The 17,357-nt window shown below is 42.9% G+C and overlaps 2 protein-coding genes across 14 annotated transcripts in view; one reads left to right on the top strand and one right to left on the bottom strand.

The window, feature by feature from the left end:
• Positions 1–13,168, bottom strand: part of KIAA0930 (KIAA0930 ortholog) — a 63,909-nt gene extending 50,741 nt beyond the window's left edge. For 4 of the 10 annotated variants that reach the window (XM_040565167.1, XM_040565181.1, XM_040565177.1 and 1 more), the window contains exons 1-2: positions 12,980–13,112; positions 3,463–3,576 (exon numbers count right to left, since the gene is read on the bottom strand). In XM_040565167.1, the coding sequence (XP_040421101.1) occupies positions 3,463–3,576; positions 12,980–13,112 (247 nt within the window). Of the gene's footprint in view, positions 1–3,462; positions 3,577–12,529; positions 12,904–12,979 lie in introns of those variants that run through there. The other 6 variants (XM_040565199.1, XM_040565243.1, XM_040565207.1 and 3 more) reach the window with 3 other exon arrangements.
• A 44-nt stretch (positions 13,169–13,212) lies between these two features.
• The window catches only part of UPK3A (uroplakin 3A), a 69,581-nt gene continuing 65,436 nt past the window's right edge, over positions 13,213–17,357 (top strand). For all 4 annotated transcript variants that reach the window (XM_040565282.1, XM_040565264.1, XM_040565273.1 and 1 more), the window contains exon 1: positions 13,213–13,330. The gene's annotated coding sequence lies outside the window, so the exon portion shown is untranslated. The remainder of the gene's footprint in view (positions 13,331–17,357) is intronic.

Here is a 17,357-nt window from a genome sequence, read left to right as displayed (position 1 = left end):
ATTCATAATTTAACCTCTTCCTGAACCAGCTCTGTGCACAAGACCTGAAGAATCCCTTTAGCAGGTTGAGAAGTCCTAGTCTACCAATTCAAACATCCCTTGCATGGAACCATCTCCATAAGAATCAGAGAAACATTTCAGTTGGAAAAGATCTTCAAGATCATCAACTCCAATCTTAAGAACTCTGCTGCCCTTCTTTGAAACTCTTCCTGTCTATAGCATTGAAAATGATCACATGCAATGGAACCGATCTGTGGCAAAACACCAGTTTGTATCAGTTCCCTTATCATTTCAAATATCTGACTTGCTCTTTTGACTGCATTAAGCACAGGAACTATCAAGAACTATCACAGCTCCAAAACTAAGTAATGCCAGCTTCTGTGAACACGTGTTTTTCACAAGCTAAACTCAAAAGCAGAGATTCTATGCAACTAGTTTTTGGACACATGCATGTCCTTCCACAAAACTTTCTCCTCTTCTACCCTGTTCTTTATATCTTCTCAGTGCAGAGCTCATGCAGGACTAGAAGAAAGGCCTGACCCTCACTCATGGCACAGAAAAATTATCAAGATTGCAAAATTGATCTTATGCAAAAAACAAGCCTCTCAAATCCTCTCAGCATGAGTCTGCTAATCACCTACCATGTGTCTTTTCACATAAATTCCAAATAGTTCTTGCCTAACAGCCTGAACCTAGAATCACATAGATTAGTAGTACTTACAGGAGAAAACTGTGTTCTAGAGCTCACAAGAAAGACAACCAATTAAAGGCACTAAATTAATAAATTAGACGTGATTTTTTCCCAGCAAGCACAGCATCTCCAGCTTAATGCTCATCCAGAAAACAGACAGAGGCAAGACAAGACACCCATTAAAAAGGGCGTGAAATCTAGATGCAGCCAAGCAAGTATTGATTTCAAGGCAATCCATGCCTAGTGACTATGCTACAAACCTGTGGAGTTACAAATTCAGGAAGTCATCTCGCACTGCCAGTCCCCTTTAACCAGTGGGGAAAATAATATTAAAAAAAGATCAAGCCTCCTTAGGGTGGCTTTCCTAAAGTCTTCATAATAAAGCAAAGTGGTATTGAATGTTATGCCCAACAAATTGAATGCCTTTGCTAATGCCTAGATATTTTAGTTCATTTGGCAGATCTACCTTTAGCCTTCCTATCATTGACACAGACTTCTCAGATAATACTTTTACCTGTTCAGCTAAAAATGAAGAGTCTCTGCCACTTACAGCCCCTAGGAAGCCTCCTCTGACTGCAGAGGTAGGCCCCTCTCTTTAAACACACCACATCCATACAAAGAAGGAAAAGGTTTCCTCCACCAGCATATCACCTCACTGTGAGACTGCCCAAAGGGGCAAGAAATCAGCCTCTGGGTGGCCTGTCGACACTGGCAGAAGGGCATATCTGAGGACCATCAATCCCCATTACAGCACACCAGCCTTTTGTGCTACAGCCAACTTGTGAGTGTGAGGAAAGGTATTACTCCTTGAAAGCCCCGAGTACAGCACCCTACAACCTCAGATAAACAGCAACTACCACAAAGCTGCTATTAGGTTTAATTATTAGGTTTAATTAATGGAATTTTAACCTACCATTAACAAGTTAGCTGCGGAAAACATGCCATCTCTTTCCATTGCTCTTTTCTATTAGCATCACCATTCTAATTTCTCCTCCAGGCCTTTGCACAACTACTAATTCCTATGGAACTGGCAGGCCTGCACAAGCGTACAAAACTGGTGTCCAGGGAATATGATACTGGACTAAACAGTTAAGAGACTTCCTAGCTTTTTCTCTGACCCATAACGTGACTGTGGTTAGACACTTCTGCTCTGTTTCTTCTGCCTTCTCTCCCACCCTGGGTCTCTCTCCCAGCCATCACATCTCCTTAGCACCCACACAGCCACTCTCACTGGATTTAAAAATAGTTAAGAAACACGGTTTATAAAACAAAAAGCAGTTGCAACGTTCATCTGTTGAGAAATCACTACCTCTATCCCATGACAGTTACAAGGTCTCAAGTAGGAGCATGTGAGTTGAGAAAGAAAGGTCTGATTTAGAAAATTCCTGAGCAAAAGCACAAGAGGGCAATGTCTTTTTCTGCCTTTCCCTACCACTGGCCAATAGCTACCTTACAAACACCCTGCCATGGGATTTTGATCACAGAGTTCACTGCCTTTCTATGCTGTCAGAACAGTTCTCTAATAAAGAATATATACCTTAATATTCTTCCAATCAATCATAGCACTGCAGCATAGACCGTACATTTGAAGAGATGCATAAAGGCTTCGGACAGTCACAGAAATCCAGATTCCACCCCCAAGCCCTTGTGTGTTTTGTAAGTTTTAGAAAATACCCTAAACCTCAGGCTTAAGAGACAGTGACAACCAAGTACAAGCTCAGCGTTACATTTTTAATTGCTGTGTTTCTCACAGCATTTTGCTGCAGAAACATTTATGACTCATTTTAAAGTTTCTTGCCAAGAAACTAGGAAGAGGAACATGCCTATGCTTCCCTTTTGCCTGTTTCAAAACACCCCAAGACAGGAATTTGAGCCCGTAGTTTTCTTCACCTCAGGCATGTACACAGGAATACGGAATAATTCAGGCCAGAAAACTCACAATTCAAGTTTTGACCCCCACCCCCCAAAAAAAAAAAAAAAAAAAAAAACAACAACAGCCTCATGTTTACGGGTTTTGTTAATAAAGCAAAATTAAGTATTATTTACAGGCATTGTTCTTCCTCAGACAGGAAATAAAGCCTTTAAATCCCTGAATGCTGCAGTATACAACCTGTTAGCCCTCTGCTTTCTGCCACACCAGGCAGCTCAGAGCTGCAGAGGACCATCCATGCCAGACAAACAGCACACTCCACCCCTATTCCCCTCCTCCAGGGCGCTGCTGATGGAGAGGGCTCTCAGATCCCAGCCACGCTTTGAACCTAAGATACTGGAAGAACTGTCAACCACAGGAGAGTTTTCCCTCTGAGGCAATGACTTATCACCCCATAACAGATGTGGAACACAAGCACAGAGAGTGCCCCAAAACTACACGCAAAATCCACAGAAGCATGGAAACTAAACCCCTATCTCTGAAGTTCTCTGTTAATTTTTGGTGCAGCCTTGTTCTATGCAGGGTTACAGACCTCAGTTGGGTTCTAGTCTAGAGAATGGCTCATTCCTCCCCCTCTTTAGGTAGGGTCAGAAACATCCAGTAAAAACAAAGATAATGATAAAACCTCAGGTTGCTTGAGGACTCAGAGTCCCAAGCAAACATCAGGTAGATGACAGCCTTCTACCCCTAGTGACACTGGAAAAACATTTCTGGCTGTAAAATATTGCTGTCTGAAGACAATGCTCCTGGCCACCCTAGCCAGTGGCACGGACTGCCCTGCACAGAGCAGAGCACAGCTTCCAGAGAAGGGACACATGTCTGCTCTGGGCGCCAGGCCTACCTTCCAGTATCACCGACAGAGCCAAACCAGGAGGCCTCAGTGCAGAACACGGTAAGCCACCAGACAGGATTCCAAGCAATGCCAAAGCTTTCAATTGCTTCATATTGGAGCCACCTAGAATTGTTAATTTTTAAATAAATACAAACCCACAAAATTTAAGGAACAGCAAAGAATGTGCTTTGGATCTCACATTGTCTTTTTTTTTTTTTAAATGTTAGGATCAACTGCTTTTTCACTGACTTCTAGGAGCAGCCAGGAGCAAGGAAACACAGAACAGGTACTAAATCCATCCTTCTTCTGCAATTTGTTTTTTTAAATCTTGTCATAGGAACAATGTGTGGAATTATACATATGTATACACATACATCTCAACAAATGAACTAGCCTGACAGTTGTTGAATAGAAGTAAAATATTTCACAACAGTTATTCTGATTCTGCAACATTTTAAAGACACCTTCATTCACAAGCACCTCATGCACATCTTTCCATCCGTTACATTTTTAATTGAAAGCAAAAAAAATGCTGCCTATGAACTATTCCCATATGAATATCTAACTAGTCAGACAAAAGAATGCGGCACAATGTAATCTGTACTTATAGGATCGAAAGATAAAGAGGATGAAATTAGTTCACATATTTATTGCTAGCCTTTTCTCTGACCCATAACGTGACAATTTATTCACATAAAACATGGCCTGTTAACAATTCACATGGTGCTTTGACTACAGAGTTTAATCACCCTTGTTATGAAAACACAGGTCACACATTCAGATCTTCATTATTTACACAGAATTAAGCTTCCCATTAAAACCAAGCAAAAAAGAATTTAAGCATTTCTATGAAGTGTATAAAGCTTTGTATTATGATTATTTAGAAAGCCGCGTGGGTTTACATAGAGCTTTTATCTCAACGACACGCCACGATGAGCTTGCTGCTTTGTTTTGGGAAAGATGGGTGCAGGTAGCAACTGAGCAGGAATGGCACTCAGGAGGGAAAAAATTCATCTCCTTAAAACTGATTACTTAAAATCACACCAAACACCCTGTGAATTGCAGAGCACTGCCATTTACAGAAATTTAAAACCACCTCCAAAGGCCCTTTAAAGCAGGTTAGTGAACATGCTCTTTACTATAAATATAACATTGTTAGGCATTCAAGAACTGCTGTATTTGTTCTCTGAACAGACAGACAAGCAAACGAACACATTTCTGGTGAAATCTTTCACGTCCCTTAGACTACTGTAAATCCATTTCAAAACATTTCCCTCACCGTGAGGGTGTTTCAGCATCTACATGCCATTAAATCAAACTCTTCACAGTACAAAACCAGCTCTAGCTTCACTGGTATTTTAATCCACCTCTCAAGTACCAGCTGATTAGATGGAACTCTGTGGGACAGACCCCAGAAGTCCCAATGTGGGAGTACTGCCATGGGGGTCAACATGCCCCATGGTTGGTGATAACATCGGACTCTTAACGATGAGGCCATGAAGAATGTAAAGAGTTTAGAAGGAACAAGGAAGGGTGATTCAGGAGACACCCTGCTGTCTCAAACTACTTGTTCTCCAACCCTTAAGACATGGAAGTTTCTAAATGTTTGCTGTTGCCAGGCAAAGTTGTTAACCAATGAATAGTTAGTGGAAAAGTACTGCTGTAGAGCTAATGGTATAAGACGGGAGCCTGTCCTCAGTAAAGTAGTTAGTTGAAGTTATGTCCTCAATAATAGAAGTTGAAGTTATTGTCATCAATAAAGTAAGTTGAAGTTATTGATCTTAAAAGAACCCTGGTGTCCGTGTGGTCATTACGCCACATCCCAACACACTTTTCCTCGTTTACCCATACTTGGTAGTTAGATATACAGAGACTGGAACTAGAACTACCTGTATTATTTCCAAATACAGATAATTGGAAGTAATGCACTCTCCACATCCACCTTATCAAGAGAAGCACCACCCAAGCATACAAAGGCTTAGCACTGCTCATCTTTCTACAGAAGACCTGACACTCCATAGCCAAAATGGACTGATAAAGCTGCAGCAATGCTTAATGCAAGCCTCCTGAAACTGAGAATCCAGCTGTGGAGGAGGCCTCTGGCAATTATCGATATAGGGCCTCTCTCCTCCGTGTGGTAGCTCATGAAAAGCTAGGTCACAATTGAGCTGTAAAGATTTTCATCACCCAAAAACTGACATCAAAGCCAGGGGCAGCCTCAGCGAGGCTGAGTGAGCATGTTATGGTTAAAGCGGGAAAGACAGAGTCCAACGATGCAACTTCCCATGAAGGATACCAGACAGTACAATAGATTGGGTGGCCTCAAACATAGTTCTGGAACACCTGGAAAGTTACAGTTCTCCTACCCTCGTTTAATCTTTAACTTCACGTTTGAAAAGGAAAATAAAGAATACTGTTCTCAGGGTTCAACTTCTGTGTTGAACCAGCACACTGAGACACCAAGCAAAACCAAACAACACAAACCTCAGTTTTAAAACCTTCTAAAGCAGGTTGGCAGAAAACCCTATAAATCCTTACATGCAGTAGTCATCCTTTAAATGGTAAGAATTCAGAGGAAAAACCACTCAGGACTGTTGCTGCATCTTAGCAACATCAGTCAACAGAACTGCTGCAGCATGCTCAGGTTACCACAACTCCTGTAAAAGAGCAGCACAGTGGTACTCTTTGCATACTTTCACTTCATGATAATAATATCATTGTGCTGATACCCTGCTCCTATTTATCCCATTCACAAGGGTAACTAGATGCAGCAATAATCAATCAGTTAGTTGCAGGGGTTTGCTTTTCCACAGGTGTAGCCTAAATTTAACACGGTGTATTTGAACTATTGCAAAGTTTGCATCCTCTGAGTTTTTCTATTGATCAGTTCATTCTGAACACAGAAGATGAGGAGGGAGACCCACATGTTTCATCCTTTCATCCTTCAGGAAATACAGTTTTTCATTTCTTTGGAAAGAATCCTAACATATACTGTTAAATCCTTAGAAGATCCATCTTGAACTGTAATGGCAAACTGTACTTCAATCCCAAAACCAGAGCTCCCATCCATTTCAAAGGTCAAAACAGAACCCAGACTTCAAAATAGATTTGCAACCAGTAGTCCCTTTAAAGATTAATGCAATATACTGCTAGAACAACAAAACTGAAGAGTTATTAACTAGAACTACATCCATAGAGATCGGGATTTTAAAACTACTCCCATTGTCAGGCTTCCAGACTGGTAATTCAGCTCTACAAGACTCATCTTAAAAAAAAAAAAAAAAAAAAAAAGAGAGAGAAAGAGAGAGCAGCCAGCAACAAACAGCAGCATGCCTTGTTTTAAAAACTGCCTATTTAGTTGGGGGCAACAGAGATCTAAAGGGTATTTTGGTTTTAGCTGTCGATTTTTTTTGTTGTTGTTTCAATCTGCCTCCTTACTGCAACATCTCCAGTCTGACTCTTATAAATTGAACATTTATATTCTTGAGCAGGACATGGAAATCCCTAAACCATCTCCATTAAAAAAAGAATAAACTAATAACCCAGCTGGTCAAAAATATGTAAAACCCATAATAGAAAGATAACATCATATTATTGATCTGGGATGATGTCTGTCAAGCTCCTGCCAGAAGCTAGCTTTCATAGTCAAGTTACAAATTCCTTGAAAACACTGACATGCAATGGAAAGCCTGACAGGCCATTAGCTCCAACAGTTTCAGCAGGGTTCTAATAAACCAGCAAAATAGAAATTTAAATGAATAACTAAAAAAAAAATTAAGAAAATGATTATTTACTCTGGGGGGCTGCAGCCCTGAGGTTGTACCCCAGACTGCCATTCTCCACAGCACAGTAGTCAGTAGGAAACAGATGCAATCAGCTTCCTGAGAGTCCAGAAGCTGTCTTATATGGCTGTCATAAGGTGATACTTTAAAAAGTAGATGAGAAGGAAGCAGACATTACAGGCTTGATCCTAAGTTAATATTCTTAAATACCCTGTCCTTCAGTGAAAGTACACTTCCCTGCATCCGCCTTCCCCCACTTTGTCCTCACTGATGCATTACAGCAAGAGATGCTACCTTAAAGACCAGTGCTACACCCTGGTTTATAAGATTACTCACTCCAGCCCTGAAGCAAGCACACAGAGCTACCCTCCACCAGATTTGCACACGCCTGATGTACTGGGAGTATAAACAGCATTCCTCGCATGGATGCTGGTTGCTGAGGCCCATTGCAGATGAGCACCGCTGGCTCCTCTTATGTGGCTGGCCCTGCTCCTTGCTGCAATAGAGAGCGAGGGGATCCCTCACAGGATCTAGAGAGCACATCCCTCACCTCATTGGTCCTGCACGCAGGGCTGCTGAACAAACAGACACCCCTTCCCACCCCAGCACCAACACGATGGGGTCTCAGAAGGGGCTCCAGCATGGTCTACAGCTTTTCCACCAGCATCCATGTCCAAGCTGTACTACAGGTCAGGTCAGATGTACACAGGCACGCTTGACTTCAGAATTTTCTCCTAGCTAGTTTTCCCATATAAGCAAAAAAAAAAAAAAAAAAAAGAAAGCAGCTTTAAACGTATCTTCCCCTTCTACCTTAAAAAATAATTATACATGTTTTCTCATTGAAATATGCTTGCTGTTTGCTCAAATTTTTCCAGTGGATCTGAGGTTCAATACCCTGGGTAAGCTGGTTACATCATTGACTTCAAAATATACTTACTTAACTCAGATTCAAATAATCTATTTTAATCTTGTGTTGCATTCGTACTTCCTAGAACCTTTCCTAGAAGGAAAAACAGATTCTTCCTGGCTGGAACACTGCGATATTTTTACTTATTAGGAAGCTACTCCATGCACTTCTTTTTTTAATTTTTCTTTTAATTTTACTATTTTTAAGTTACTTACAGTAACATACTTGTTCAGAATTTGAATATTCATCCTCATTGAACATTTCCCATTCTTAGCTGCAAAAGGTTTTATCAACAGGACAAAAACACTTGTACAAATATTAAGGTACAATTAATAAAAGAATATTTTAAACTGAAAAAACCTTCTAAATGTGTTGAATAAAAATAAAGTTTAGCAATACATATGTATAATAAATTAACCCATTACAGGGGAACTTATCTGTAAGTTAGTGAATTTGACTGTTTGCATGTGTCCCTCAAGCTTTCAGAAGAACAGAAGCGATTTACATACCTTCTTGTTATTCACACATCAAAAGAAAACAACGCTTCCCAGCTTTTGTAGTCTCTCAGCTTTGAGGGGACAAGTCACCAAACTAGCACCAGTTACAAACATGAATGAAGAATGTATTTTTGTTCTGCATCCAAGTTACTCCTGTCAAACTAGTTCTGTAGTGCAGCAAATCCTCAGCAGATATTTCTACCTACTCAGCGGGTGCACTTTCTTCAGAGGTCCAGAAACAAATGTATCCTTTTTGAATATTATAATTTAATTAAAATAGTTACCACACTATGATGAAGTTAAGGCCTGAATTTAGTACTTTCAAGTCTGAATTATTTGTAATTCTTTTTAATTCTTGTTTTAACCCAGTTGGCTTTCCAAACATTTATTTTGCCGTGCTTCATCCTTCTGCCTACGTTTTCCCACTGAGGTCTTCACGTTCCTGTCATATTTTCACAACGCTCATGTGCACGAGCACTTAGCATATGCCCCCGTCCTTTCCTTCTCTCCAGAAGGCCAGCGACCTACTTATTTCCAGGATTTACTCATCAAGATCATTTGGCACATGAATCATCCCACTGCCTTTACTCACATGACAAGCTTTGAGGAGCACTGCTGCACAAACAAGTCCATGCAATCCTCAGGCTTTAAGGATAAAGGTTCCTCTTTCTGCTGTCCCTCTGCCAACAACATGTCCTTCTGCCCTCCCCTTATCAACAGCAGGCCAGAGAAACAGAGCATCTCCTCTACTGACAGGAAGCCAAAGGGAAGAAGCACTTCATTATTGATAGGAATGCTGGGCTTTCTGCAGGGTCTGGCCTCTTGACTGGCACCTATAAACACTAGAATTGCAGATCCCCAGTGTGTGGTGAGAGCAGTTTTTGACAGCTCTCTTATTCCTGAACCAGCTGCCTCCCAGGAGCCTCACTACAGCTCCATTAACAATCAGCCACAGTTCAAGACATTATTCAGACCTACCTACTGCTTTTTTTTCCTCCTTTTTAATTATAAGTTCCAGTATGTAGCAAGTCACACCTCCACCAAGCACATTATGCCACACTGAAGACAGGGCAATTCATCCCTGGAAGGCAGAAGGACACAAAGAAATTAAGCGTCTTAGAACACTACACAGCCATTTCAGGCATAACCAAAACCCTCTCAGTTCAGGGCTTTGGCCAAAAATACCCTCAGAGCTTTATTTTCAAGGAGGTTGAGGAGAGCAAATATAGCATGGGAAGGGATTCCAGACAGAAAATCAGCAGCTGGAAAGTCCACAGTTCACATTATTTATGTTCTTATCAAGCAGGTCCCTAAAAGGAAGGGTGCAGTACTCACAGCCAGCCAATGAACCTGTCAGCATTTAAAGCTTTATGATGAAAGACAAAGCAAGCCCATCATTCCCCCTGAATAAAAACGACTTTAAATGCTGTACCAAACTGCATTTCAGAGCCAGCTTTGACTGCAATGCTGGCATAATGCTCTGCACAACTGGATGACACTGACACGCAGCCCAGACCTCTCACAGTGGCATCATCCTTCCCTCTAAGCAGCTTGGTACAGTCATGTATGAGTCATTATTCTGAAGCATGATGTCAGGGGATTTGCTGTACTTTCTACATTGCACAAACAGCAAAACACGGAAAATCCCATATGAGGGGATTTACACAGTTTTGGACAAGATTTTTCTAACCACTCACATGATATTCTTGAGAAAAAGCAATTTTCACCAAAACCCAGCATCAGCAAAAGTAAGTTTTCTCCTTAAACTGAGGAAATGGATCACTTAAAAGAAACACATAAAAAGGAAGAAGCTTCACATATTTGACCACTGAGTCCCCGTTTACAGTAAGGGGGTTAACAACACTCAGGAAAACCCAGATTTTTTTTAAAGGGATCAAGGCCTTTGCCAGATGATTTCAAGAGCGAGTAGAACTCACAACTGATTTGGCCTACCATGATTCTGGACACAGCTGAAAAGGATTTGGCCATTATAAGAAGACAAACCACCCACATAAAATCAGCCGCAGCTGTGCTGGTCCTGCAGCCCTGCACATGACTTGGCCCAGGTAAGCATACAGCCATCAGGGCTGTTTTGGATAATAACACTCAAGCATGCAGAGCAAAGCTTCTGTGTCAGCTGTGTGAACCCTTAAGGGACCACAACCAGTTGCATGAGCACTGAGCTCAAGGGAAAGCCTGTGCCTTTATGCCTGCACTGCTACCAGGGCCTAATGTAGCTAGCTTATGGCTACTTTGGCTACCTTTCATGCTCTGCAACGGCATTTGCTATTGCAGTCCAGACGTGCCTGAAATTTCAGCCATACGGTTTCACCTGATGGCCTTTCCATTTGCAGTTTCTGCTGAGCCCAACTCCGAAAGCTCAGTATTTTTACCTACGAGAAGTACTTAAACCACAAACCATAGAGTAAGAAAAAAAGCACAAATTCACAGGGAGTGGCAGTGTTATGTACCAAGTAACGTGCAACATGCTATGAAATGGAAATCTTGGAAAATCCTTTGATATGCAAGTGTGGCAATTCATAGCACTGAGAGCTTCTTTGCCTGCTAGGCCTTACCAAAACTTTCCAATACATCCCTCCCAAACCATAAGGAATAGTAGGTACAAATTTAACAAAAAAAAAAAAAAAAAAGCTGGTGAGATGTTGCAACAATTTAAGTGTTCACATGACAATCTGAGCCTGCATTTCTGATCCCGAGAGAGGTTCCACTCCGTATCAACAGCGCTTCTCTGCCTGCAGGACACCATGACAGTGGGAAATGCACGACAGCTACAGCCTGTCAAGCAGCGGTGCTTACAGATGGAAGTTCAGCTCCATTCCCTGACTGTAAAAACTGAACGCCCAAGACACTCCTGTGGCGATGTATAACCTATGCTCACACAGCACAGACACAGGAGAGATCCTGCACAGCTGGGATAAGGCTCTCAGCATGACAAGCTGAGCAGTTCTCCAGGGTTTTTCCTTACAAGTCTCCAACTGGCAGAACAGAAGTGCAATACTGTCCCATGGCTTGCACGGCCATCCCAAAGCAACACAGTAGGACTTCTCAGGATAAGTAGCTGTGGATACATGTTCAAACACAACTGGTGAGGAAGCATTTCTGTGTTCTTACCAGCTAATTCCAGTAAAAGAAATCAGTGGCAGTATTTCTATTCCAGTGAGCTTTTATTCTCATTCAAACTTGGTATGGCCAAACATGAGCTGACAACATCTTTTCAATGAATGTGATCTCACAGTCATTTTTTCCCCCTTTTGTTTACAGTGTCTTTGCCACAACACTTTATTTGGCCCTATAACATTTTATACTCCAATATAATCTGGAGATGCAATTCCATTAGGAAAAGCACAAAGAAACAAGAAAGACTCATCATTTCTTCTATTTGCACAAGCTTTCATTACATGCAAGACATGTAAATAAAGAAGGGAGAGCCCATTCCTCCCTATGGGACCCCAGGAGAACCAGCAGGATTTCCCACGCCAACCCACATTACAGAGATCAGCAAAACCCAAATAAAAACTCATTCTGAGTTGAAAAGAAAGACTCGGAAACAGATGTTTGGGAAAAGTGAGCTGAGGAAGGCTGAGCCATTAACAAAGGCCACACGGAAGAAATAACAGAAGGATTTCACAGACACGCTCCTAACTGAAAGCCCTGCCTCTTCAAACACTCCTGCGCATCCATCCCTCACAACACAGGATTTACAAAAGTCCCGAATAAGGCAGAAAGCTGTCCTCACATCAAAGTCTCTTGTCTCCCGAGTTATGATCTCTACCGTTGCATGTAATAATGCGCCATTCCACTCATTACCCGGTCTGGGAGAGTTTCCCTTAGCGAAGGACCTGAGTTAAGGCAGCTGTTGTACTACTCACCGAAAGCCAACTGAACCTCTGCTTCAAGCTCCCATTTCATAATTCCATTTTCGCCACCAGCTAAACGGTGGAGCATCACGCTAAAACACAGGCTGAGATGTAAACAACCAGGCTGAAAGCCACCGCCACCCCGACCACGACCACTGCATGGTCCAGCCCACAGCGAGCAGCCACCCACTCAACCAGGGGCCTCACGGGTGGGGAAGAGATCCACAAAGAGCCAGGCTAGCAGAACAAAAACATCCGTATTCGAAAAAAAAATACTTTTCGCTGAAAAAAAATATATATACATATATATATTGTTGTTACACGATGCCTGTTGGCCGCAAGGACAGCGCAGACAATAGAGCCGCCCAGGGCTGCGCCCGCAGGCACCCCCGGAGTCCGCAGGCCGGGCTTGGGCTCCCACCGCCGCCGAGCCGGGCCGTGTCGTGCTGTGCCACCACTCACCGAGGCCGCTGATCTCCTGGCGGAGCCCGGCGCGGCTGCGCTCCTCCGCTATCGCCCGCAGCATGTGCTGCAAGGAGCGGTCCGGCTCGCCGCCCGTCCGCTCGTCCCGCGGCCCGCTGCCGGCAGAGGCCATGGTGCCGCCGGCCACGCTCTCATGTCACCCCGGGCCGCCGCCGGGCGGAGCTGGGGCCGCTCCGTGGCGGCGGTGAGTGAGCGGAGGGCTCGGCTCGGCTCGGCCCGGCCCACCGCGGCTCCCGGGCTCCCCCTGCGGAGCCGCTCAGCCCCGCAGCACCAACCCTTCCGCCCTTCCGCCTCTGGCCGCCCGACCCTACGGACGCTGCGGCCATCGAGGTAAAGAAGCGCCCCGGGGGAGGGGGGTTCGGGGCGCTTTGGGCCCCAGCCTGCCCCACAAGCAGCTTGGCACCCCCACGTCAAGTCCTCCTCCCCAGCTGTAGCCAGGCCTTCCTCAGTTTGTGGCTGCAGCTCGGCTGCAGCTGGAGAGCAACACAGTTGCCTTTCTTTTGCAAACAATTCACTGAACGGTATTGTTTTATTCCCTCCTCACTTCCTAAAAATATCACGAGGCTTGTGCAACATTTCCCCCCCCCCCCCTCAAAGTCCCATTTGAAACTTAGTCTTGAAGGTGGTAATTTGGAGGAGAAAAGAGGTCAGAAAACTTAAAGACTTGAGCTAGACATCACTTTAGAGCTCGTCTTTCTGCTAGAGCTTAATAAGAAAAGAAAAAGCTTCCAAATGATGAATGATTGCTCTCCAAAATAGCATACATTTATGCCACATTGCTAATTTCAATTTCAAGCCAGCTTCTGACACAAATAAGCTATCAATGATTGCTCTTTACAACTATATAGTGATTTCCTATTACAGGGGCCTAGACAAGAATACTTTCTGTGGAAGGCCCACATGCTGAAAAGGACATGAGAGAAATTTGCAGTCACAGCATTTTTTCAGCAAAGTATTTAGTTTTTACAATGCAATGGGCAGCATGGACATACAATTAAGGGACTTAAAAACCTCTGCCATTATTGTATATGGTTGTTCTGTTTCTCAGCTTTTCAAGAACAAAGGTTTGCAGTCTCATGCTGGCTCCACAAATGCATGCTTTAGAGTTATTTATCCCCTGGGCTTACAAAGAGAAGAGTAGAAGACTATCCTGTGCTGTTAGACTCCAGGTTGCTCCTGACATGGCCAAGATGAGACCCTTCAGACAGGAAAAAGAAATCTCTCTGCTGCCAGAGGAATTTACAGTCTTCTTTACCTCATGCCATGGTGTACTAGCTAAGGATCAGGTATTTTCCCTCAGTAAATTACTGCTTGATCCTGGTACCAATATCAAATTGGGGATGCATGGAAATACTTTTTAGTTGTTGTATCACCAGCCAGCAGACAACTTTTCTGCTGTTCCTCTGGTCCCTTAAGCCCCTCTGCTGAGCCTTTGCCATTTATCCTATGGTTCCAGCAACCCAGTTTAAAAACAGCAATTAAGTGAACCTATTGCTGCCTCAGCTAGACATTCTGTATAAAGAAATGGTGTCCCTGTCTCTAAACAGTTCATATCCCTACCTTCAACTTTTCCTGGCTTCTGTCAAAACAGGCCCACGGACAAAATCCTCAGTTGTTTTTCTTCTGGTAGTCTTTCCCAGCCACAAGCACCTCCTAGTAGATCACAATTTTTGATCTGAATATACAGGGATAAAAGCTGTTTTCTTAAAGGGGCTATTGGTTAAGTATCCTTAGGACCCGCTAGAAATCTAAAGCGTTGATTGATTTCAGTTATTAAAGATCCCATAGAATATTTTAAAATAACAAAGCCTCCATCTAACTAAACTCCAAGGGAATATAGAGGATTGTGTTCTACCTTGGTATATTACTCCTAAAGGTCTTCTTCATCAGCACCTAGGACTATGCTGTTGTTCTAATGCATATCAGGATCCCCAGCCTACCATAACAGTCTCCTATTGAGAACACTTATACACACAACAAAAAGCTGTGTATCCTACAACAGGATACAAAGGCCCGTGGAGCACTAATAAACAGGCCTTGATGGCCCTGACCAGGCTGACCTGCAGCCTCCACCCGTGGGCCAGGGGCTCTATTTAAGCTCTGTCCTGGGGGCTCTGACTTACAGTCAAGGAGCTTTGGGCTATGGCTGCTGCTGCTGGTCTAGGCTGATTTCTCAGCTTAGCTGTAGACCTCCCCCATTGTTGGTAATAGAAGATGAAATAATACAATATTGCTTAATATGTGTTACATTTGCGATGTACTGTTCCGGGGCTGGGCTTGGAAGATACAAAATATATGTGCAAGGATAGCATGGGAGAATGCACCCATTCATGATGAGGAGTAAGGAGGACTAAAAGAATGCTCAATTTGCAAGACATCTAGATAACTGGGGCCTCTTGGACCCTGGGAACTGGATCAAACCAACCTTGTGGTTTGGACTGAGACCGAGGGCTCAGAGAGCATGCGTAAGAAGAAAAGGTTAAAAAGTTCAACTCTGATGAAGACATCTTACTTCATCCCGACGACCACCCGGACGACCACTAGAGAGTAATACGCAAGTGCAGAAGGACTGATAAGATAATTAGCATACGAAGCGGGGCTAGGTGGAGCTAGGAAATGAATATGCATAGATGTGTTGTGAAACTTAATGCATATGTAATATTTTAGGAGATAAAAGAGAACTGAGTGAACAAATCGGACGAAGTTAGATTTGGGCAGGCATGCCCCTAACTTCTGGTGCCTAATAAAGCACCTTCATATAATCACTTTGTGGATTATGTGTTTTCATTAATGCTAACAGCATCACTGTGGAAGTACCTAATGAACTGGACTCTGGCCTTCCCTGTTCCCTGCACTATGCCTCAATAATGGGTTCTTGTGGTTAATGGTGTTACAATGTACTTTGTGCCCTGATGTAAAAACTGTGTACTGATCAACAAGGTGGGTAGGCTGGATGAATTGCTTGGACTTAAGATAATGTGTTATACAGCAGAACTATAAAATAATAGGCAAGTTTGCTGTAAGTAATCAGCTGTTTTAACGTTGTGAGTTATGTCTTCTGAATCAGTCAACAGTCAAGTTTTGCTGCATTTGCATAAATAACTTGTTCCAGTTCTGTGCACAGCTATGCTTTTCTTACTGTATTTATTTTAGTAGCAACTAATAGAGATAGTCAGCAGCTAATAGTGATAGTCTATGCTGTATGTTAATAAGCTTGCAAGGTGTGTGAGTTTAAAAAAAAAACAAACAATTAAAATGGGCTTGGAAGTTAGTAGATATTATGGGCTTATCTAATAACACTTAAATGTATTTCTAATGGGTGAGTCAATGCTATATATGCCTTGCAGTGCTGACTCTATCAAGACTTGTGTACCTACTTGCAGCCTGTCAAAGAGATGAGTTCCTTATGTACTTCAAGCTATGCATGTGCAAGCACTTTCACAGGAAAAGAATGTTCCCTTGAAACTCTGAAGTTTTGAAAGTACTACTTAACCTGTTATGAACATGCAAAGTGCCTTTATTTTACTGACTTGCGGAAAACGGACTTCACAATCAGTAAGATTGTAAAGTAGGTATGTTTATTCAGCGCTGGGCAGCACGGGGGGTAGTCCCGCCAAAGTTGTGCGCGCCTGACGCAGCAACTTGCCTTGGTTATATGCAGTAAAGAATTACATATGCATGAAGTTTCACAATATGCCTATACATATTCATAACCTGTCCCCGCTTCGTATTAAAATTAGTTCCAAGAAGTCATTTCCATAATCTCCTCCCATCCGCGCTTGCGCAATGTATTCTGGTGGTGGTCGTCGGGGGTTGTGGGGATGAAGGTTGATGACTCTTCCTCGTCACCACTAGTTGACCTCTTGTCTTTGCGCAGACTCAGTTGCTCCTTGGCTCTTGTCCATCCGCAGGACCAGTTTCTACCAGTTTCTTAAGATAGGCTCACTCTCTTATTAGGAGACTGACCTTGGTAAGGGGCCCAAGGCTTCTTGCTTTAGTTGATTTGCACAATGCACCATAGTTAGCAAAGACACTAAGTAGCATCCTAGTTTAATGCCGTCAGGGCTCTATCTCTACTTGATAAGATTCTCCTAACTCCCTCTCTCATTACTATCTTTCTGGACTGGTTATTATTGATAATAGACTGTGAAGAAATTAAATAACTTGCTTGAAAATCCTGATGATATCTTAATCATATATAGCAATATCCTCATCCTTAACATTTTGCTGTCTTCTGCTAGAGGCATGCACATGATTCAGTGGGCCATTAGGTGAGTTTATGTGTAAGTATGATTTCTGCAGCTTTTACTTGCCTCCCTAACTGCATCAAGGCATATAGACTCAAGAAGCATAGCAG

The sequence above is a fragment of the Cygnus olor genome, chromosome 1 (assembly GCF_009769625.2).
Source record: "Cygnus olor isolate bCygOlo1 chromosome 1, bCygOlo1.pri.v2, whole genome shotgun sequence".
NCBI classification, from domain to species: Eukaryota; Metazoa; Chordata; class Aves; order Anseriformes; family Anatidae; genus Cygnus; species Cygnus olor.
The sequence above is the reverse complement of the archived record's forward strand: the minus strand, read 5'-3'. Positions and strand labels throughout refer to the sequence as shown.